Below are 23,830 nucleotides of genomic sequence, written 5' to 3'. Positions count from 1 at the left end.
GAGAATTTTTCCTGTTTTACTGTATTTTGGGATCCCTAAGAAAGTTTTGAATTGGCTTCTTAAAAGAAAGGGGACATACAAAAATTTTAAGATTATTTTTCGTATATTTCAACTTCTGCACGGAGCAACAGAAATCATATATTAACTAATTTCTGAACTATAAGTATAAAAACAGTTCATATAAAGTTCAAATGATAAATAACTGCGAGCTCCTTAATTAAGATGGCAATATTGATTTTTTTTCTGAATGTTTTATACATAAGGCTCAAACTTATTAATATGTACTTAATAATTGGCGTAGTAAAAATATTGAAGTCATGCGTAGTACGTATCTATCATAAATATCAATCATCACATTCTATCTTATTTCGTTCTATTATTATTCGCTATTATTATGTTCGATTTTCAGTAAATACAACACAAAAGTCATCAAAAACAATTTTCGGACTTTTTCTAGGGGGGTGGAGGCGCAAAAGGGAAATAAACTTACACGTTGCTATCTAGACAAATGAGGTATTCTATATGAGGTAATTGATAGTATAGAAATTATAAGGGTTTTATATAAACGAAGTATTATGCAATTTTTTACGTTGTATTTACTACATACCTATTATGAAAAATTGAAGAGATAAACTGGAATTTGCATCTCTTATACAACCTACCAATGAAATCTATATATTCATTTAACGCTTGTGTTCTGTTCACAAAAAAACCTTCAACAATTGTGTTTTGTTACCAATAAAACTTTTGGTAATTTAACGCATAAAAATGCATTGTATTATACATTGTATTGCAATACAAATTAAATGAAACAAGATCAAATGTAAAAGCATTCAAATTATGGAGCAATCAGAAAATCTTTTTAAAAAAACTCAAGAAATCTATTAATTATTCATTAAATATGTCGAAAATCTATAATTCGAAAAAAAGTATTCTTAACTTAAAATCAATCAATGAGTAATAAAACCTATCAAGTAGTTTTAAAAGAAAGAGCATAAGCGAAAAATGCATCTAATTTAAAATTTTATACATCTAAGCATAAAAGTACATTTGAACGTTATTATTTTTCTCAGTTGCCAAACAATATTGGTAACGTAGATCAAAATTGGCAGATAATGGATTATTCAAAAAAATAAATAAATAAATAAATAAAAATCCCCATGAAGAGATTTTAAAAATTATGAAATTTTACTAATAAATATATTTTTTACTAATATTTTGACATATTCATAAAATTTAATTAAAACTTATGAAGAAATTACTCAGTTGGAAAATACTATAAAAGAACCTACTTGTTATAAGACATAAGAAATTTTTTAGAGAAGTCTATAAGTTGGAAATTTTTAATAAAAACTTTATTATTTTTTAAACAAAAGTGTATATTTAGTCCATATGAAATACTCGAACCTTATTATTTTCATCGTTTTATATAGATCAATGTAATAGGCCGCCTTCATTAGTTGGCCCTTTCGTCTCCTCCTCAACAAGTTCAGGACTAGGCGGCCTTAGTTTACAAGACAAATCTTTACTGGGCGTAACGGGGTCTTTATTGGACCCTTCAACCCTTTCACATCATTACCAACAAGGTACATTTTCAAATATTTTTTTTTTAAATTTTGGATCGGGATATTATTTTTTTTTTCTGGTATGGGTTCAGTATTGGTGCTGGTTCTAGATTTTTTTCGGTGGTGGTGTATAATAAAAATATTACTAAGGTGATGGTTTTGGTTATTTATTATTTACTATAAATGGTTACAATAATCAAAAGGTATTTACGCTTTTCAATTTATTTTTCGTATTTAATACTAAAAATTTTAAGGATTTTATCAAAACTCAATTTAGTTTATGTATTGTAAAAAATGTATTTAAGCGTATTTTTACTGTTTCATTATAATCATGTAAATAACATATGAAAAAAAGGAGAGAAGAATGGTTTATGTCCACTTTTTGGAAAAATGACGATTAGGTCACCATCTGTTTGTTACATTTAGATGATTACTAAGTTTTAACAAATTAATAACGTGGAAAATCGGTTCTCCCCAAGAGTTATTACACTTTGAGGATGGACTATACTGATTCCTGTCCTCGCGTTAACAAGCCGAACAAAGAAAAGGATAGTGAAGAAGACGACGTTAGCTCTACTGAGAATTTATTGATTTGAGAGAAATTTTGAGGAAAAATGGTCCATCCCCATTTCCAAATTTTATTTTTTCTCAGCAATCAAAAATTATATATTTTTTTATTTTAATTTTTTGGAGATGTAAATTAATATTTATGATATTTTATTCATGATTATATCATATGCTCTCAGCCGAAAACTAGATCCTGAGCAAACTCAAACTTTTAAAGTCGTTTTTTTTCTTTCATAGACATAGACCATTTTTTTCTTCATAAGAAAATATAAAAAAATAATTTTGTCGTCCACAGGTTTGCCATCAAGAAGTTAATAAAACACTTCATTGAAGTTTTATTTTGAATTCTGCGTTAACTTCTTCAAAATATAGCATTAGCTCTATTCAAATATTTTAAAACAACGAAATTTCTGCATGAGCTTATATGTAGAAAAATATACTATAAATATACTGTAAAAAAATATAATAAAATATACTATAATAAAATATACTATAATAAAATATACTACAATAAAATATACTGAAATAAAATATACTATAATAAAATATACTACAATAAAATATACTATAATAAAATATACTATAAAATAAACTTTAATATTTTGTACATACAACAGAGAACTTTTCCTATTTTTGCACTAACATTGTATTAACATTAATATAACATTGACTTTCGTTAAAAATCTTCTATCCTAATAATAATTAAGAGCATGGTTATTGCATGAATTAATTGCATGTCTTAAATAATATGTTGTTATAAGCATTCATTGTCATGTTGTACTTGTGCTTGCTTTATCAAGTAATTTACTACTAATTTGTTTTGTTATTGTGCTTTTTTATGTGCTATATTTAAAGTACATCATTTTTAATCTCAACACGAGTAAATAATGAACATATAATTTTACACCAGAAAAATTGGTCATTATTTATGTTATACATTGTTTCATCCTTTCACTATTGAGTGAATTTTTTTCAAAATTTCTTAAAAGTAAATTGCTAAAAAAATCTTTCTGAAAGCAAAATTTAAAAAAAATAGTGCATCAATATTATTGAAAGCAATAAAATTTATAGTATTTATTATAAAATCTATGTTACTATAAAATCTATCCTCAGTTCATACTGGAATAAAAGAAAAATAATCGAACTATTTTTTATTTTGATTATTTTTATTAGAAATAAAAAAATTATTAAGTTTTTTTAGAAACGAATAGCGCCGTTTTAAAGTCCAAAGTACGCCACAATTAATTAACACTCCAAAGTTTTTTTATATTCAATCATCTATCATTATTATTATTTTCCATAGCTTCATGATGCAGAGAAGCAGTTACGTTCAACCAGACCAAAAGTTCGGTGCAGTTGTCCCAATCTAAACAATTCAGGATAAAATTGCGGTAAAAAGTACAGTACTTTTTACCTTGATATCCATTTTTACCGGTACATAACACGGAACAAAATATTTGATATTTCGTAATTTTTACAATAATTCACTAAATGATTCACCATAATTACAATGATTCACCATGAAATCACTAAATCACTCGAATTAAATATATATTATTGCAAAAGTTATGTTACAATATTTTACGTCAAAATGAATTTTGAGGATGATGCGCACAAATTGCCGGTACTTGATATTCTAATTTGATCAGGAAATTTTTATAATGTTATTGTGGCGTTAGGGTTTCAAAGACGTGACGCAAGCTCGTTTCCGAAAAATTTTGAGGGGGAATAAAATTTTGGTTAATTTTTGTTGCTTCGGCAAGAACCGACAATTTTTGAGATAGATTTTATCGATACAAATGCTCTTCTTTTTTAAAAAATTTGAAAATTGAGCTAGCAAAACCTTTTAGATTCAATTTTTTTTTAATATTTCAAAGTTTTTTTCCTATAATTTATTAAATTTTATTTTCTTTATAGTTAAAAAGATTAGAATCTATATACAGTAAAAATAAATAAAAACGTCAATGAGATTTTTTTTTTAAATGAATTGCTCAAAAATAATTATTTGGTTTTAAATTAGAATTTTCATCATGTGATTAAAAGAAAGAAAAAAAAACCCGAAAAAATTATCCCCCCAAAAATTTTTTATTGATATGAATTTTCCAATTATCTTTAGATTAGCACAGCCTATAATAAATTTAAATATTTGCCTTTGCGTAACAAATTTTATTGCTGTGATTGGTTTCAAAATAACAGTCTAATTTTTTTAAGAAAAGATTTTTAAAATAATATATACTTATTTCTGAGTATTTCAGATCAAACACACCCAGTTTATTTAGTTTAGGTTTCACTCTCCCAAAATTTGTAAAAGTATTCTAATTTTTATTATTTGTTCATTAAATATTTTTTAATATTTAAAATATTTCTGATTTTTTCCTATTCAAATTATTATATTTTTCGGCAAATTAAACTAGTTCCAATCAGTGTTGAATATTTACAACGTTTTAAAAATAAAGCTTCTTATTTGCTTTTTTTTTTATTATCTAAATTCATTCTTTGTTATCAAAATGATGTACTTTGATTCATTTAATTGCATTAGCATGAACTGTGTTTGTAAATAATAAGTTGGATTAGAACGCATTTTATGAAGATAAAAAATTTTAATAGTGTGAATTATAATTTTAATAAATATTGCTATTAGAGCTATTGAAAATTGCCTTCCTTATTCATTCGACTGCATTTTAAATTTAAAGTTACTTCAATTTAATTAGATTTATGTTGTATTAATTGTTAATTATATCATAGCAATCACCAGATTTTCAGATATCACAAACTTTTATTGCTTAAATGATAAATACTATATATATACATATATATTACAATTATTAATAAAATTGAAAAATAAAATTTCTGATAATATTGAAATAAAAATGTATTCAACGTTTTTGAAAGCAGATTTTTGAATTTATGAAATTCATTTTCGATTGTTACACACAATAGGTCAGTTATGAATTTTGAGCTAAAACCAACTCTTTATTTTCATAACAGGAAAGGGAAAACAGTGAAACCTTTTCCTGATCAGCCATACGATGAAGAATATCTCGATTTAGAAACTAATTTTTGAATGAAAGTTTTATTCTTTTATTCAATGGAGAAAAAAATGAATGAGAAACGTAAACAAACCGAAAAAAAGGGGGTGTTCTAATCCAACTAGCTTTGATACCAATCCTTAATAATAGCTTATACCCTACCATTTATATGTTAATGAAATGCATGTTGCATGTGTTTGTGATGTCGCTTTTTCCCTTCTGCATGTTCCTTAGCAGTAGTGGGAGGTGAGGTGTGCAGCCGTTCCTCCACCCCAAGGAACGTCGAACACCAGCACGTGGTCTCCTCCTCTGAAGCTCCCTCCTCAACCCCCATGTCATCTTCCTGCCTCACACTCCTGCAACCTCTGCATGCCTCCGCCTCCTCTTTGGACCCTTATGCCTCAACTTTTTCCCCAACGCAATTCCAAGGTAAGCTTTGAAAGAACTCTTATAACCTTCTGCAAAAAAAGGAAAGAATTAAGATATTCTCTATCGATTAATTGTGCAAAACTTTTTATCGATTAAAATAAGGGTCGTAATTTAATAGTTTTATGGTCTCGATTCAAAATGTTTCATTTAAAGAAAATTTTTAACTTTTTTTTCTTTAAATAAAAATACTTTTGAGCAAGTAGCAAATTATTTTTCAGCAAACGATATTTTAAAAAATATCTTCTGATGTATTTATTTATGAATTGCTTCACTTTGTAAGCATTAAACACTTCGTTAAAATTCTATTTAAATGAAATTTTTATAAATTAAAATTAGTTTAAAAATATGTTTATGTTGCAAAGGTATAAAACATTTCCCTCCATTCAAGGAAATACGGATTAATCAATTTTCTTTTTTTTCTTTTTCAAATTCTGCAAATGACGAACGTTTTACTGTGAATAGTATTTTGTGGAAAAAATATCATTTACAGAAAATTATTTAGTGTTTACTTATGTATTGAAGTAAAAGAAAGTAATATTTTTTTGAATAAACCTGTTTTTAACAAAAAATCAAAGTCAATCTTCATTTCTGTTTTTTTCTTGCTGCTAGGTAGTGAAAAATTTCAAATAGTCTTTAGAACCTATACTTTATTGAATTTTTATTCAAATTTTTCAATCAAATATGTAATTAGGAAAGGTATATTACTTTTATATGTATTTTTAAAAACACTTAAAACACTTTTCCTTTAATAAACATCCTTATCAGCCCCTAAATTGGAGACTAAGCAGCAATATGACATTACTGTAAAAATATTAAATAATGTAATTAATCATAGATTTGAAATTTTAATAATTACTTTTAGTTGAAAAGCTTGATTAGAATATTTTATTCCACACCTTGCAAAATATATATATAGTTATTTTGTGAAAAAAAGATGGAAAAAAATTTTTTTTTCTTAATTTGTCGCACATTGGCACAGTTTCATAAAACTAATGAATGTTATGTTATACACAAACAGATAAACATTTAATTTACAATCCTTTTTACAGTCTAGAAGGGCAGAAGAAAATAAATAATGACATTTTTTTAAGCAAACTAATCAATCTTTTGTATGGATTTTTTTTTTTTTTTTTTAAATGGCTTTCAAGTAGAATTAAACACGAAACCTGTTTTCTTCTGATAAGTGTTAAAGATAAAGCCACGTCCTACATTAAACCATTCATAATAAGATTCTGCCGAGAAAGTATTTAAATCTGAGAGAGGTGCAAAAGCAGATCTTCTTCGCTTTGATTTCCAGGTCATGCCATCATCCTAACTTCATCCTATCTTCATCCGCAGGCGGATGTGTTTCAAGAAAATTGATGAATGTTGACGGATCACCGGAGGAATCTCGCCAAACTCGATACGGAATTCTAAACCATTTCATGCCAAGAAATTTAAGACGCTCGCCGAACATTTTCATTTCTTCTCTTTAGTTGCACGATGGAACGCCTCATTAACCTCGCAATTACGAAAAGGCCCGATAAACAGTTCAGGAAAATTTTACTACCAACACTTATATATATATACGCACACCTCCACAAAACTTTTATCAGTGTCGGAAGAAAAATTTACGTCATGTATTTAAAAAGGGTAAGGATTGGCGAAGATTCTTGGAAGAGTTTCATCTTTCGAATGGATCATCTTTCCGAGGATTGCCTTTCTTAAATGCTGCTTCAGAATCACTTGGTATTAATTTGGCGAGAGTTTATTTAGTTGAAAGATCTAATGGACCTTTGGCTTACGAAGCATGAAGCGATTTTTGAAACTTGGCGGAACTGGAATAGCGCACAAAAGAGTTAATTTTTATCGGCATTGCAACTTTGAGTCTTAAAATGCTTAACCACGGTAATTTGACTTTATAACTGAAACTTTTAATGCTTACGTACAGTTAAAAATAATGGATTCAGCGTCTTATGATGACTTCAACGCCTTTTACCGTTAGCTGTAAGAAATTGCTTCTTTAATAGAGTCCTGCTTCTGAAAGATTGAAAAGATTCTTTTTTGTTTTGGATCATAGACTAAATACCTGCAATAAAAATGTTTTATAGTTATTGCTTCATATTAAAAATCTTAATACAAAAGCATATCTTTTTTTTTTTTTACTAAATATAATGAGATTTTTTTTATTTTTACCATTTGTTTGAAAAACTTTTGCTTAGTTAAGCATAGAATGATTGGCTTAAAGTGAAAAAGCTTTTTATCTTTTCATGTCAGTGTTTTTTGTGGGCGTTTTCCAAGTGTTCATTTGAAGACAATCATAATTATTTATTTCGATGTAATTTAAAGTAATGTATGTAAGACGCATGTTACATATTAAGTATTTTGTTGTAGATTTTTTTCTAAATAGGCCTATATGGCTTACCTAGGCTTATTTAAAATATACTACAAAAAAACTGAAACTTTTAATGTGTTGATTTCTTCACACGGAAAGAAAATAACTATAACTTTGAATGCGTTTTAATTACTTATCAATTTCAAATTTTTGCTATTTAAAGATACTAGCACTATTTTACGTGTTCATTGAAAATGGTGAAGTATTTATCCTATCGATAAACTAGTATCAAAAAATATTTCTAATTTTTTTCTCGAAAATATAAAAAAAATTATAGCTTAGTAAATATAGCAATGCTAAGAAAAAAAGATTTATATTGCAGGGAGGTAAATATTCAAAAAACATTTGTACTAAAAGTTACTTAGGAAGTTAAAATAGTTTTGCTGCAACAAAAAGAGCTGCTACAAAATGCTCAAAAATTGTGTATATGTAAAGTAGAGCAGGAAAAACAAAATAAAAACGTCATCATCAACCTGGAGCTACAGCCCTTGCAGAGCTATAGCCTCCTTTTGGAAAACTATTTTCTCTTCGTCACCTTTTTTAAAATTTGGCAATTGTGGTAAAATTTCATAATTTTATCATGATACCTTAGAGTATGGTGGCATGAAAACCATTTATTCGGTAAAATGCACTTAGCAGTTTTGTATTTTTTTACTAAATCTATAGTAATAAGAATTATAGTTTTGAAAATCGGAATTCCTGGTAAACTAGTTACCATATAAACGGAAAAAAATTACCAAATATCGCTGGTTTTATTACCAAAATTATGTTGCTGTTTTTTTTTTTACCAGAAATATTAATAACATGCAATACGGTAATTTTACCATAGATTTTTCCTCCGTGTGGAGATGTAGGGTTGATGAATTATCAGAAGTAGTAAAATCAGAAAGTACGTAGTAAAATCAGAAGTATTAAATATTATCGGCAAGTCAACATACTTCATCAAGCAAACCACCATGCATAACATTTAGGTCTTATAGTCTATAGATCCTATGTATAATCAAGTCTTATATAGGTCAGATCTTAGGTGCCATATATAATCATAGGTCTTAAATATAATCATTTTTTTTCCTTTCTCTTTTTGTACTGTTTATCACACCCTTTTGACAGCTTGGTGACTTTCGCCAGCTTTGAAGTTGTGCTCAACCAGTATTTTAAGGTCCTATGCCCAACTGGACATTTAAAGGCAAAGAATAAATGCCCGATAGGAATCTTGGGACTACCCTGGCATGTCTCTTTATGTAATATTCGAGCCCTGTTAGCATTATTATTTTGCACTAGACATTTCATGAAGCATATATTATAAATAAGTGCTTATACACTTAACACTTAAATTAGAGGGAATCTACCACGCAAGCTCAAAAAAAGAGGCAGATTTGATTGGATGTTACGACTTTTTGTCTCCTCCAATAAGAAACAACAGTCACGTCGAAAGCTCCACAAATATTTCATTTCAGTGATGGCTCTTTTTCAAAGCCTTTAAAAACACAATGGGGCGCACGCTGCTAAAAAATTCACAAAATTACCATAGCGTGAAGGAAGAAAAAGTTAGAAGCAGAGGCAATAAGCAAATTAGAAAATAGCGAGGTGGTGGGGGGGGGGAATTTAGGCGACATGTTGGAAGATATAAGGAAAGAAAAGCTGAAGCCAGTTGAAGAAAAGAAGAAAAAGACTAGTATCTCCAAAGTACATCAAGCGAAAGTAAAAATTCTTGGAAATTAGTTTTCAAACTTCAACAAACATACATCCAAACAATAAGATCAACCGAATGGCAGTACAAAATTTTTTTTGCCTCTTTTAAGAAAGTTCTTTCCGACAAAGAATCATTGTTTCTAAAAGAAAGCATGATATTTTTTTTTCTGTACCCTCTTTTGCTCTAGTACAGTGTTTTCGGCTGCTTCCCCCTTTTTTTGTTTAATCGTCTTTTTCCGGAAAGAAATCAAGAAAAGGAATGCACTGCGGAAAAGTTCATTTCTTTCCTCCTTTTTTTTCGCCATCCCTCCCATTTCCTTCTGAAGTTGCTGTTTCTTTTTTTTTCTTTTTTCCTTCTTCTTCTATCCTTTACTCGAAGTCATTTCTCAAGAAGTTGCTTTTTGGTTTTAAGTGTCGGAGAGGAATTGTCTCTCCTTACGATGTGACGTCGCAAGCAGGCGGGGGAAATAGGGTTACCACCCGCGCACCACCACCCCCAAATCTGATGAGGACCGCATCGAAATTCGCCAAATTGCACCGCCAAAAAAGAAAGAAAAAAAGATGCAAATTTGATTAAAATGCGTCGTTTTTATAATACCATGGAAATATAAATGTTCTCCATACTACACATAATGATTTTTTTTCTTTATGTAGACATTGTCTTCGATCGAAATGAATTCCTGAATAAACTAAAGCCGCTAGTCACTCAAACTTAAAAATAGAACTAAATAGTATATATTGTAAGTCCCACATATATAACCAACAATAAATGTTTCCCACGTTGCACGTAATAGATTTAATGAAGGCGCTGTCTTTGATGGAAATGAATTCCTGAATATACTAAGGCAGCTAGTCAGTCAAACTTAAAAATAGAACTAAATAGTTTAGATTGTCAGTCCCACATATATAACCAACAATAAATGTTTTCCACGTTGCGCGTAATAGATTTAATGTAGGCGTTGTCTTTGATGGAAATGAATTCCTGAATATACTAAGGCAGCTAGTCAGTCAAACTTAAAAATAGAACTAAATAGTTTAGATTGCCAGTCCCACAAACATAACCAACAATAAATGTTTTCCACGTTTCATGTAATGGATTTAATGTAGGAACTGTCTTCGATGGAAATGAATTCCTAAATATACTAAAGCCGCTAGTCAGTCAAACTTAAAAATAGAACTAAATTAGTTTATATTGTCAGTCCCACAAACATAACCAACAATATATGGTTTTCCACTTTGCACGGAATGGATTTTTTTTTAATGTAGGAACTGTCTTCGATGGAAATAAATTCCTAAATATACTAATCAATCATCACTTGTCAGTTAAATTTAAAAACATATCTAAATAATTTATATACACTGTTAGAATTTTCATTCTGAAATTATGGTAAAATAACCGACAGCAGTCTGTCCATCGATTAACCATAAAGTTTATGGTTGGGAACATTTCTTTATCAGTTGTAAACGGTTTAAGCCCTCACAGTTAATAGATTTTACTTAAGGTATTATATTAAATTTAGTAATTTATATAACTAAAACGTGTTTTTTTTTTCAAATTTTACTGTTATAATAAATAGCAAGCTAATTGGCTTGTAATACTAAATATGAAGAAAAAAGGAAGCATATGACATTTTGAAATAATCGCACAAAAATAACTTTTCAGTTATTTTTAATTTCTACAAGTTAGTAAGATTAAATTCAGATTTTTCTTATTCAGATTTTTGAGGTTTTTGCAAACTCTAATCGAAAATTTTCTGTTACTGCAAATATCTATCAATCACTCAGACAAAAAAAAAAAAAAAAAAAAAAAAAAAAAAAAAAAAAAAAAAACTACTACTAAAACTACTCGATTGTTGAAAAGTAAAAGGTAAACTTTTTTTTTATTTAACATTACATTTCTTGATGAAAATCTAAATAAATAAATTCTGTAGAAAAAAAACTATTTTAGCATTTCTTACAAATGACTCAGTAACTGATTCCAGCCTTGATATCTAATGTTATGTTTATCTCATCTTTTTTCTTTTGAGATAGCATCTATCACATTATCTGTGGGTATTTATAAAATAACTTTCAAAGAAATTTACATGTCTTTCTGTTCAAAAAATGAATGATATGTTTAAGTTTTTTTTTTTTCCATATCGGTTTTAGTTCTCACTGTAGTTGCGTGTGATACGAATCGCTGGAATGTCGGCTCTTTTGTAAGATCATTATCACTTATGAAGGATTTTTTTTTAAAGAAAAATGCTTCATTTATATTTCCTTTATGCAGGAAATGTTTATTTTCTTAGAGAAATTCTAGAATTTTACCTTCATGTTTTTGACTATAAAACAGTTATGGAGGAAACCGAACTCACAAAAATAGTATGCATGTATACATACATAGATTTTCCGGTACTTTTGTCTAAGATATGTACTCTGCCAGACATTCGCCTGGAGCTGTGGCGGTGACTATGGTAACGAGGTACGATTATTTTAAGTAAGGGTGCGGGGTTCCTCTTTAGGACTGGTTTCGGTGAGAGAAAAGGAGACCTCTTCATCGAAGCTACCCTCCCTAAAATGCCCTCTTCTTGTTTCCATAGCACCAGACTGCCGCAGACTTAGTGGCGGTCAGAGTATCTTAGTATCTTGTATCTTAGACAAACATAAGTCCCGCAGTGGACTAATCGTTAAGACACGGTTCCCAGCAGATCACCGAAATCAAGCATCACTGGTTGCTGTCAGTGTGCTGGTGGGTGATCATTTTAATCAGCCTGCTTAGGGACCGAGGGTGTGTTGAATTGCTCCTCGTTAAACTGTTCTACCGTAAAGTGCTCGACTTCACGTGCAGGTCGTTGAGCTACCGAAGTGGGGGGGGGGGGTCATCCCCTTTGCAGAGGATCAAAATTGATCGTCCTCAGGATTGTTTTCCAGACCGTCGCCAATAGCTCATTGAGCAGCTCTAGCGCGACATAAATGAGCTACAACAACTTTTAGATAAAAAATATATAAAAATAAATGCTAAAAAAAGTAAAATATTGTTTTCACAAATACAAATTCAGCCTTTTGTGAGGTTAATGAAAAATGGAATATTAATTCCTTATCGGAATAATTCAGAACAATATTATACAAACTTAAAATTATGAATAAAACAGAACTTTTAATATTAAGTATAAAAATGTTGATTGGTAAGTGATGTAACAAGTATTTAATGTTGCTTACATATTTCATATTGTTATTTGTACAAAATTATATTTTTTTTTGTACATAAAACCAATACAAGAAGATATCTAATGAATACTAGTTTAAGAATGATTTTTTCTGTTACTGTTACATCTTAAAATTTTTAAGAATAAAATAATCAAAAATTAATTATGGAATTATAGAGGAATACAATCCACCAGTAAAAATTTTGCTTTCAAATTTTTCAAGTCAGTTATCATACAGGTTTAAGTATCATAGTTGCTGAAACATTCATAACGAATAATTTAATCGCAACGCTCATAATTTTGAGTACAAATACTTATTTCCGATGAAATTTTTAATTTGTTTAAATGTACACTACGTATTCATACAAGTATAACTAAAGATTTTTATTTTCTAATGATCGTAAATTATTAAAAAAAAAATGCTTATTCGTTTTAACAAAATAAGACAAAAATTTAGCTTAGAAGTTCTTTGTAAATTGAGTAATTTTCTTTTAATAATTTGATAAAAAGATTTATTTGATATCAATTAATTTAGTTTAATGAGATTTGCAGCTTTTAAACTTATAAGTTGTAATAAAACGTCCGACTTTTTCTAAAAAGTCATGAATAATCGTATTTTTAAAGAATAATGAATCAAGAAAAAATATTAACTCGCTTACGTACCAAACAGAATAAAACAAAAAATATCTAGTTATGTGTTAGTCTACCTAAATGAGAATACTTTATTAAAATGCAATTTTGCAACCTTCTCCACCCCTTAATAAGAACCTTTAGGAAATATTTCTCATATTTTGTTTTTTTAATTTTGATTTTAGCTCTCAATGTATAATTAAGTAATTAAGATGTTATAGGGAAAGAAAAGAAAGCCAAAGAGAGATAAAACCGCCAAAAAGTCAATCCCGCATTTGGGATCTAGAGACTAAAGTCCCGGCAAGGATGATGTCGATTTGTTTCCCACGGCGTCCCACCCTCCCTGTCCCGCGGGACGCACGACAGTGGACAGGTTGACAGATGAAATACCTTCTGATAGAACACCACCCCCATGTCGGCCCTCCACCCTCTATAACCATCTACTCTTCCGAAACTGAAAAAACCGATGCATTGTTAGCACTTTCGGTTTCCGAAATATAATTCTTCTGGTGGGAAATAATTTTTCTTTCATCCCCCCCCCCATTCCGTCTGATTTTTTTTCCATCCCACATTCCGAGCGCATTTCTTTTTCTTTCTTTAATTTTTTGTTTGGGTGGGAGGGGGAAAAAAGGAACTTGTGTCTTTGAACTTGAGTGAAATTCAACCTGTCAAAGCAACGGTTAAGACGAGAAAAAAAATTATAATATCAATAATAATCTTACAGTTTATAATGATTTTTATGAGGAAGAAACAAACGAACACCAAATAAGCCATTATTTGAAAACTAAGAGGGAAGAATTGTTTATGTCCATTTATCACAAAAATGTCGATTGGATCACTCATCTGTTGCATTTTGAAGGATTTCAAAGTTTTGGCAAATCAATAACGTGGAAAATCGGTTCTCCTTAAGAGTTGTTACACAGTGAAGATGGGCCATAATGGAAAAGAAAACGCCTACACGCGTAGATAAGACGAACGAAGAAAAGCATAGTGTATAAGACGACTGGAGCTCTGCTAAGGACTAGAAAGGAATTTCGTGGAAAAAGCGGTTTTTGTCCAACCCGATGTTCAAATTATATTTTTTCTCAACATCAAAAATTATTAGCTTTGTTCTTAAATTTTTGGGGGACATAAAAAAATGCTTGAGATATTCATGTATTTCGTATGCTCGCAATTATTGGTTAGTTTCTAAACAATCTCAAACCTTTTAATTCGCTTTTGTTCAGAATCAGCTTTCATAGACAAGAACCCTTTTTACCTTGTGAGTTCATTTATACTCGAATCATCGCATTCAAATTGTTATAGTTTCCACCATTTGGTAGTAACCAATTTCATGACTAATTTCTTGACACTTATTTACTTGAAGTAATGGGGTCAATCAGTTCTAACCTATTCTCAATATGGCATAGTGTTGTACAGTTCATTTATTTATTTACTCTTAAATGTTTTTCTGTGCCAAATCTGTGAAAATACCGTTTACTCAACACTGTCAGAAAAAAACTGTTAGTTTGAAATTATAATATTGAACAAGTTTATTACTGCTTTGATTAGGTTATAATTTGAACCATTTTTTCCCTCAAATTGAAACAATTATCATGCTTTCAAGTTCAATTAGATTTAATTTGCATTGTTGTCTATTGGCACCTTCAAATTTGATAGTGCTTCATCGCTTTCCTGAATTTCTAGCAGTAAATATGTTACCTGCAATAAAATTAAAATCAAAATCTACCGACAACTAGAAGGCTATTTGTTTATAAATACGGAAAATTTATTATCTGGTCATTTTAAAGCAATCGATTTCTATCCATTTTTTCAACAAACTTCCGCTCATTTACTAATAGTAGAATTTCCCAAAAAAGTGATCCGATACTTAATTAATTACTAGTGAGTAGTTAAATTGATTTTGCAACATAATGAATTAGAAATGTATAGATTCGATCCATATCTGATCAATGATACAACTTGCATAGTATTCTGATGGCTGATGCATACTGCTTTTGCTATGGTTCATCGTGGTTTATCAAGAAAGATAATACAATCGATTCTTAATTTAATTCTGAACCACGTTTTCCTCTTACTATGAAAATAAATAAATAAATTAAACATTGGTATTTGAATCCATGGGGGGGGGGACTTGCAGAGTGCAATTTTATGTTAAACATTGTTAAAACAAAACAAAAAATTTTAAAAATACATTCTTAGAAAAACTTTTTAAGGAAAAACCATAATAAAAAACCATAGTCCTTTGTCATGCAAATTAGTGAAAACGTGAAGATTCGTGAATATATGAAAATATGAATTTATGAATGCGTGAAGTGTGAATATTTTATAGAAAAATGCCACGCAAATTTGTGACAACTTTACTACGGGTGCTTAGTTAACTATAGGTCAATATTCGACAATATTTTTTCTAATGTACTAAGATAAAATAATGTAACCGAAAATAAAAGTCAATGCACATATAATGTGTAGTATAATCTAGTCTCGGAACAAACATATCGCCATTCAAAACTAAAGTTTAAACTCTAATCGTAATTGGGATTGGTAGTCCCTGACAAAAGAATGCAAACTTTGTATAAAAACTTTAAATAAGGCTCAATCGCAGTTTACCCACTCTAAACGTATGTATTAAAGAAAAAATTATTTCCCAAGTCATTGAACTTTACCTGGCATCAAAAGAAAACTACAAAATAGAGCTGAGAGAATGAATCCCAATGTTTCAAAAAGAACAAGCCTGAAACAAAGGCGTCATTTTTTTTAATTTCACGAACGGGATCTTTCGTAACTGAAGAAACATACTTCTTGACATTATCTTGCCAACATGCGAGAAGATGTCCCACCACCTGGAGTCGAAAAGAACCTGTGCCAAGATTTTGGGTAACCTAAAGAGACGAGGTAAAAGAGGAAAAAAAATTAATTCCATACCACCTAAAAACAAACAATCGCTAGCTACTGTTTTCTGTGCACCCCTCATAAGAATGGATTCCGTTGTCTGCTGAAGGTGAAGAAACCAGAAGCGAAATCGCGTGGATTGTGTTCCAATCTTGTAAAAAAGAATCAGAAACTTAGATGAACAGAGCGATAATGTCTGCAAGTCGTCAATTTCATAGAGATCTGCGTACTCAGCAAGGTATTGGAAGGTGTTGCTTTCCATGATGTGAAAACATGGCTGTTATGCTTTTTTTTCTCCAACCTAAATTGATAAAATGGGTGCTTTATACAAGTTATTTTTTATTTAAGATTTAGGTTATGTTACGTTTATTAATGTTACGTTTTTCATCGATAGATATTTCTGAAGCTAATAAGAATCAAAGCGAGAAAACTTACTATAATGACTAGACTATAATTCATATATTCTTGCAAATTAAAGTTTAGCAAAATATAATTAAAGTCTAGCAAATTATAGTCTGTAGACTATAATTCACATAGTCTTGCAAATTAAAGTCTAGTAAAATATAATCAAAGTCTAGCAAATTATAGTCTAGCAAAGAAAAAAAAATATGAAGTTTTGACTGATTTTGTATAGTGCGCAAAAAAACGAACGGACCACCCTGAATAGCTTTTGATACAATTATCGGATCTTTCCCTTCTCGCGAAAATCGAATAGTAAAAAAGTCGTATTTTTAAAATCCTATTTCTCAGGAACTATTCGACTGATTTTGCTCAAATTTTGTATTTTGCCTTTGTAAAACTGCATTCTTTAAAAAGATATAAAAAATTATATACCTCACAATTCAAAATTTTTTGACTACTATTAAATAAAATAATAAATAATTACGAAAGCATATTTTTTGCTTGGAATTATCTTAAGATAAACAAATTTTATAATTGTAGGCAAAAATTTTCAATTCTCTTAAAAAGTTTTAGAGATTTGACAAAATCCGCAGAAAGTAAAATTAGCATTAAAGAGTCCAAACTTCGGACCACTCTCTTGACCGAACAATTGGGACCATATTTCTCTTTTGTGGCTATCCTCAATATTTTAGGAGTCATAAATCCGAATCCATCGAGAGAAAAAAGTTATGTTTAATAAGAGATAGTACATTTTGACGCCCGATTTCGTAACTTGAAACATCGTCTGTGGTAACTAATTAGCATATTTGAGGTCACCGCTTCAAACCATTAGCAATGAGTCCTAGAACGTGACGATCCGATCATTAGATCAAAAGTTATTCAGAATGATCCATTTATTTACTATTATATATTTTTTGCGTACTATACATACTATACACGTATACTGCGTACTATACACGTTTTGGAATGTCTGATTACATTTTGTTACTGATTACGTTTTGTTAATTTTGTTTCTGTCAAAATGCTTAATTGCGTAAAAAAAGGTCAAAAATCTAATTTCAGTTGATTGTTTCACCATATAATTGATTTGTGCGAAAATGTTTAGTACAAAAATCTAACACAATATTTTTTTCTTTCTAGTAACGGGACCAGGGGCAGGAGGTGGTGTAACTGGTGCAGAATATGCAGCATACACGTCTCCCTATACACAATACTCACCCGCAGCATACAGTGCGTATGGCTACGGTTCGAGTGGAATAATCAGTAAGTAACAGTCCTTGTTTCAATTGAAGAACACAGGAAGTTAAAATCAAAGTTCAGAATATACTTGATATAAAAATTTAAATTTATAAATGAAACATTTATTGTTTATAGGAGTGATTTCCACTCTTTTTTTAAATTCAGCTTTTTTAATGAGTCTTGCATTAATTTTTACTAAGAACCTCTTCAGAAATAGGGTTTAAAATCGCAATTTATTTATGTCGGTATCATTTCGGTTCTGAAGGCATCACCACACTTTAAAAAATAAAGCTCTCACTTTTGACAGTTCAGCAATCCTTGAGCTATATTTGTTTAATTTTGAGAATCATTTCGCCAAGAAATCACGTGATTTGTAACTAGACGGGAACTCTGAATTATATGAGCAGATCACCGAAGTCAAGCATCACTGACTGCGGTCAGTGTGCGGGTGGGTGACCACTTGGATCAGTCTGCGTAGGGACCGAGGGTGTGTGGTATTGGTCCTCGTTAAACTGTGCTACCGTAAAGTGCTTGACTTCGCGCGCAGGTCGTCGGGCTACCGAAGCGGGGGTGCCATCCCCTCCGCAGAGGAGGTCTTCGGATCATCCTCCGGGATGTTTCCCAGACCGTCGCCAATAGCCCATTGTGCAGCTCTAGTGCGACGTAAATTAACAACAACTAAATTATATGATGAAAATGTTTCCTAAATTCGAAACCTCATCGTAGTGCATTGTGGGAGATTGTTCACTAGAATGACGAAACTAGGACGAAGGCCAAGGAGTGGCCTCGCATCAGGAAGATCCCGGGTTCGAATCCCACTTCGGGCATGGGTGAAATTTATATCTATGTTCTATCTGTTTTTCTTGCGTTGTCAAGGCGACATTAATCCAGCTATATGGTCTCCACGATAAAGTGATTGTCAGAAAAGTTAGATACATTAGCCACTACGTTCTAAGCAGTGTATTGATTAGAACATGCAAAATGTGAAGAAGCATATAAAATGCGAAAGGCCCAATGATTTGAACTTCTTGTGCCTTCTATGAAAACATATAGTGGGTTTCTTACGCCTTTGTAAGTTGATGTATGATACAAAGCTTAAATACAGAGTGATTCTAAAAAGATGGGCAAAATTTTAGGAAGTGATAGTACACACCCAAGCAAACATTTTTTATCAAAGAATGCATGGTCGAAAACAAAGCGAAAAACCGCTAGTGGGCGTCAAAGTTTATGTTCTTACATGAGGCAAAAACACACAAAGAACGATGAAGTTATAAAAGCAAATTTAATGGCATGTGATTACAATAAGTGTTCAAAGCAGTGACCGGCAGCGGCTATGCACGCAGTACAGCGGCGAAGAAAAGATAGGCCAACATTCTGAAACAAAACAAGCATATCACGAACTTTCCCTGCAGCGGCCGAAAGCTTGGGGACAAGTAACGCAGCGCAGTAACTCGCAACAGGAATGGTGCTTTCACGTTTGCATCAAACAACTTTCCAAATGCGCCAGCACCTTTGCTTTTTGTNGGTGACCACTTGGATCAGTCTGCGTAGGGACCGAGGGTGTGTGGTATTGGTCCTCGTTAAACTGTGCTACCGTAAAGTGCTTGACTTCGCGCGCAGGTCGTCGGGCTACCGAAGCGGGGGTGCCATCCCCTCCGCAGAGGAGGTCTTCGGATCATCCTCCGGGATGTTTCCCAGACCGTCGCCAATAGCCCATTGTGCAGCTCTAGTGCGACGTAAATTAACAACAACTAAATTATATGATGAAAATGTTTCCTAAATTCGAAACCTCATCTTAGTGCATTATGGGAGATTGTTCACTAGAATGACGAAACTAGGACGAAGGCCAAGGAGTGGCCTCGCATCAGGAAGATCCCGGGTTCGAATCCCACTTCGGGCATGGGTGATATTTATCTCTATGTTCTATCTGTTTTTCTTGCGTTGTCAAGGCGACATTAATCCAGCTATATGATGTCCACGATAAAGTGATTGTTAAAACAGTTAGATACATTAGCCACTACGTTCTAAGCAGTGTATTGATTAGAACATGTAAAATGTGAAGAAGCATATAAAATGCGAAAGGCCCAATGATTTGAGCTTCTTGTGCCTTCTATGAAAACATATAGTGGGTTTCTTATGCCTTTGTAAGCTGATGTATGATACAAAGCTTAAATACAGGGTGATTCTAAAACGATGGGCAAAATTTTAGAAAGTGTTAGTACACACCCAAGCAAACAGTTTTTATCAAAGAATGCATGGTCGAAAACCAAACGCAAAACCGCTAGTGGGCGTCAAAGTTTATGTTCTTACATGAGGCAAAAACACACTAAGAACGATGAAGTTAAGTTACAAAAGCAAATTTAATGGCATGTGATTACAATAAGTGTTCAAAACAGTAGCCGGCAGCGGCTATGCACGTAGTACAGCGGCGAAGAAAAGATAGGCGAACATTCTGAAACAAACCAAGCATATCACGAACTTTCCCTGCAGCGGCCGAAAGCTTGGGGACAAGTAACGCAGCGCAGTAACTCGCAACAGGAATGGAGCTTTCACGTTTGCATCAAACAACTTTCCAAATGCGCCAGCACCTTTGCGGTTTGTTTTTGACCATGCATTCTTTAATAAAAATTGTTTGCTTGGGTGTGTACTATCACTTCCTAAAATTTGCCCATCTTTTTAGAATCACCCTGTATACAAAGATTATCCTTTCTGTACGACCCTCTTATTTTTTTACACAGGGGGAGAGTATTGTGTGCACTTTTGCACCATATTGTTCAAATTCCTTACATAGATTTTAAAGTATCTAGTTTATTCCTATTGCGTAGCAAAATCCATTCTAAATAGTATACTTATTTACATAATACTATTTCAACTTGAACAAACACTTAATGCAGAACACCTTCAAACTTGTAAATTTATGAATTGTGAACTAATTTATTTATTACTTTGAAAGTGAATCTTTGGTAGAAAGTCTCCTTACTTTGACTCATAAAAAAATTCCGGTGTTGTAATTTTTTCATATTATGAGTAACTTTCTGTAACTTTTGCATTTATAGGTGTTATGATGATGACTCAATAGCTTTATTTATTTTTTCTTTCAGACCCTTCATACTATTACACACCAAGTGCTGCGAGGACAACGACTGGTGCTAACCCAAGCCTAGCCGCTGCCTCTCCCATCAGTCCGAACAACTTCAAAGCCGAACGATGCTAGTGAACAATTTTTAAGACAATTCCTTCAGACGAGACATTGGTCGTGATTTCTAAGTGACACACATCAGCCAACGGTTTTCTCAGTGGTGATCCGGTTGCTAAACGAATATATACGGCAGCGGAACTGACGAAAAGGACCGTTTCATATACATGCCTTCAACCGACGAGCTGATTCAGGTCTTCACAAAACGCCTGCGCTGTATAAAATTCTCTACGATGAAGCTATTTTGTTCCAATTGGTCACTTCCAAAGTTGATATTGTTCCTTTTATTGTATTTTTAATACTTTGAAATCGTAAGTGATTTCAAATAACGTAGTCAAGACTTGTTAATTTTGTTCGTCTTATGAAGATTAACTTTTATAGAAGTGGGATTTTTTCCTGTTTTGTTTAAAGCAATTGAAAAAATTAAAAGATTAGTGGTGCTTTTATTTATTAGTACAAACATATCATAAGATTTGCAAAAGAAGCTGTATCAGATCGTTTTTAAGTGAATTCATTGCACAAGGTAATGAGATTTGGCTGGAAATCTCTTCCTTTGGCGCAATTTGAGCGTGATTTGCAATAACGGACATAAAGGATCTCAGTTTAGAGGGACTATTGATCAAGAACATTGACACTGCTTTGGGATATCTACTTAATTCTGTATAGTGCGTTCAATTCCGGAGTTCCATTTTGCTACCCTGGAAACCAAAGAACTTTAAGCTTCAAATATTTTTTTTAAATATGAGGTGTAAATGTAAATGATACACAGGGTAAGTTTAAAGTAGATGAAAAAAATGAATGATATTTGTTTGTAAATCATTTTTAATTATTTTGAGACCAAAGATTTTGTTTTCATTTCATCTTTTTTTTTTCCTGTGAGTGTACAATATACAATATTGAATACAGTTTGTCTATATAAATATATGTAAATGTATTTTATGTAGTTGCTTATTATCCACAGAGAGTATATAAATATTTTATAGGTGTTGTATAGTGTTCTGCGTTCGTCATTAGGTACTTCGATCAAAGACAAAATCATGGTAATTTTAAGGAAATAAATTCATAAAAAAATAATCCAAATTGTCAGTTAAAAGGCTTGTTTTAACGATTACGCACATTATTTCTTTTCATACTAAATTATATGAAATGAAAATCATTTAATTTCAAAACCTAAAATAACTTGGAATGTGTGGTCATCAAAAACATTTAAGATTTCCATTAAATTTAAAACTGGAAATTATTATGGTTTAGGATGTTTCGTAATATTTGAATTGTTGTTTATTTTTAATTGATGAAATTAAAAATGTGTCGCAATCTAATTTTGAAGGGAGAAAAAAAGAACGTTATCCAAATTTAATAAATCATTATTGAGGTCGATTTTAGAAAAGAAGGGTTTAAAATCATTAAAATTTTTTCATTGTCCTAATTCTTAGCTTCTTCCTAAAAATGGAACTGGTTTTTTGATTTGATTTATTTGTTCTATTTCTTTATCTTCGATTTAATTAATTTCTTATTTTCCTCTAATTGATCTCGATAATGCTCCGTCAAGTTTTGATAATGTTCTTGTTTTTGTTTTTACATTTTACTAAACATGAATTTTCGACCCATGTCTGCATATATATATATATATTTTTACCTCGTGTTATAAAACGTTTTCAAACATTTGTGTTAAAATTGCATGTTATCAGTGTTGGATTCAAAAAATAAATACGAATTTATTTATCTGTTTATTTTTAATATTTTTTCCACTACTAGGATTAAATAATCTGAAATTTAAAAATTTTTATTTTGAAAGTTCCTAACTAAAATGAGGAACATCTAGTCCTTCAAGTATTATAAATGTACTTTGTTTATTTGTATTAGGAAATTGAAAATAGCTTAACTTAATGCAAGCGTTTGTTTTACTTTTGCTTTTAGGCCTTACATATGAAAGATTATTTAACTTTTTCCTCTGCATTTTAACTGCATTCTAATTGTTTGAAAAGTTGCATGTATCAAATATTGTTTAAACGTATTATCTTTTAAAACCTAACTATATATTTTTACCAAACTTTTATGTTTATTATCAGCTTTTTTAAGTTCTGCAAAATAGTTGCCCAACAGAAAAATCATGCAAATAATCAGAGTGGTCCTAAAATATATGTCAAAAATGTAAAGGTAGGTAGAGGGAACATAAATAAGTATATTTCGGATAGGAATGTGTGTGCGGTAATGACACATTAAAGCACTAGCTTGTGGAATCAAAGGAAACTGAAAAGACAAGTTAAAGACAAAAGAAAATTCGATTCCCTACCGGCTCAAGGCGGTATTACAGCACACACAATCCTATACGAAATATGCTTATTTAGGACCCCTCTACATACCTTTACATTTTTGACATATATTTTAGGACCATCCTGCATATTCAAAATTCAGTGAAGATTAACTAAAGAGTTTTGAAATCTGTTGATTTACAAATTTAATGATGATATATATATTGCATAAATGCCGAAAGTACTATTTACATGTACAGCATTCGAGACTTCTTTTGTTGGGTAGACTTAAGAATATTACATCTTAACTTTCATTGAAAGTAACGTCTACGAAGCATTTTTCTATAAAAAGAGTTACATCATAAGAATTACGGATTG

General features: G+C 31.0%; 1 protein-coding gene across 3 annotated transcripts in view; it reads left to right on the top strand.

Moving 5' to 3' along the window:
• Positions 1-23,480, top strand: part of LOC107437595 (paired box protein shaven) — a 149,865-nt gene extending 126,385 nt beyond the window's left edge. The window contains exons 7-10 of one of the 3 annotated variants that reach the window (XM_016049653.3): positions 1,434-1,586; positions 5,399-5,590; positions 17,906-18,028; positions 21,106-22,271. In XM_016049653.3, the coding sequence (XP_015905139.1) occupies positions 1,434-1,586; positions 5,399-5,590; positions 17,906-18,028; positions 21,106-21,218 (581 nt within the window). In that variant the 3' untranslated portion in view covers positions 21,219-22,271. Of the gene's footprint in view, positions 1-1,433; positions 1,587-5,398; positions 5,591-17,905; positions 18,029-21,105 lie in introns of all 3 variants that reach the window. The other 2 variants (XM_071178837.1, XM_016049655.3) reach the window with 2 other exon arrangements.
• The last annotated feature ends 350 nt before the right edge of the window (positions 23,481-23,830 follow it).

Source organism: Parasteatoda tepidariorum, chromosome 3 (assembly GCF_043381705.1).
Source record: "Parasteatoda tepidariorum isolate YZ-2023 chromosome 3, CAS_Ptep_4.0, whole genome shotgun sequence".
In the NCBI taxonomy this organism is placed as follows: Eukaryota; Metazoa; Arthropoda; class Arachnida; order Araneae; family Theridiidae; genus Parasteatoda; species Parasteatoda tepidariorum.
The sequence above is the reverse complement of the archived record's forward strand: the minus strand, read 5'-3'. Positions and strand labels throughout refer to the sequence as shown.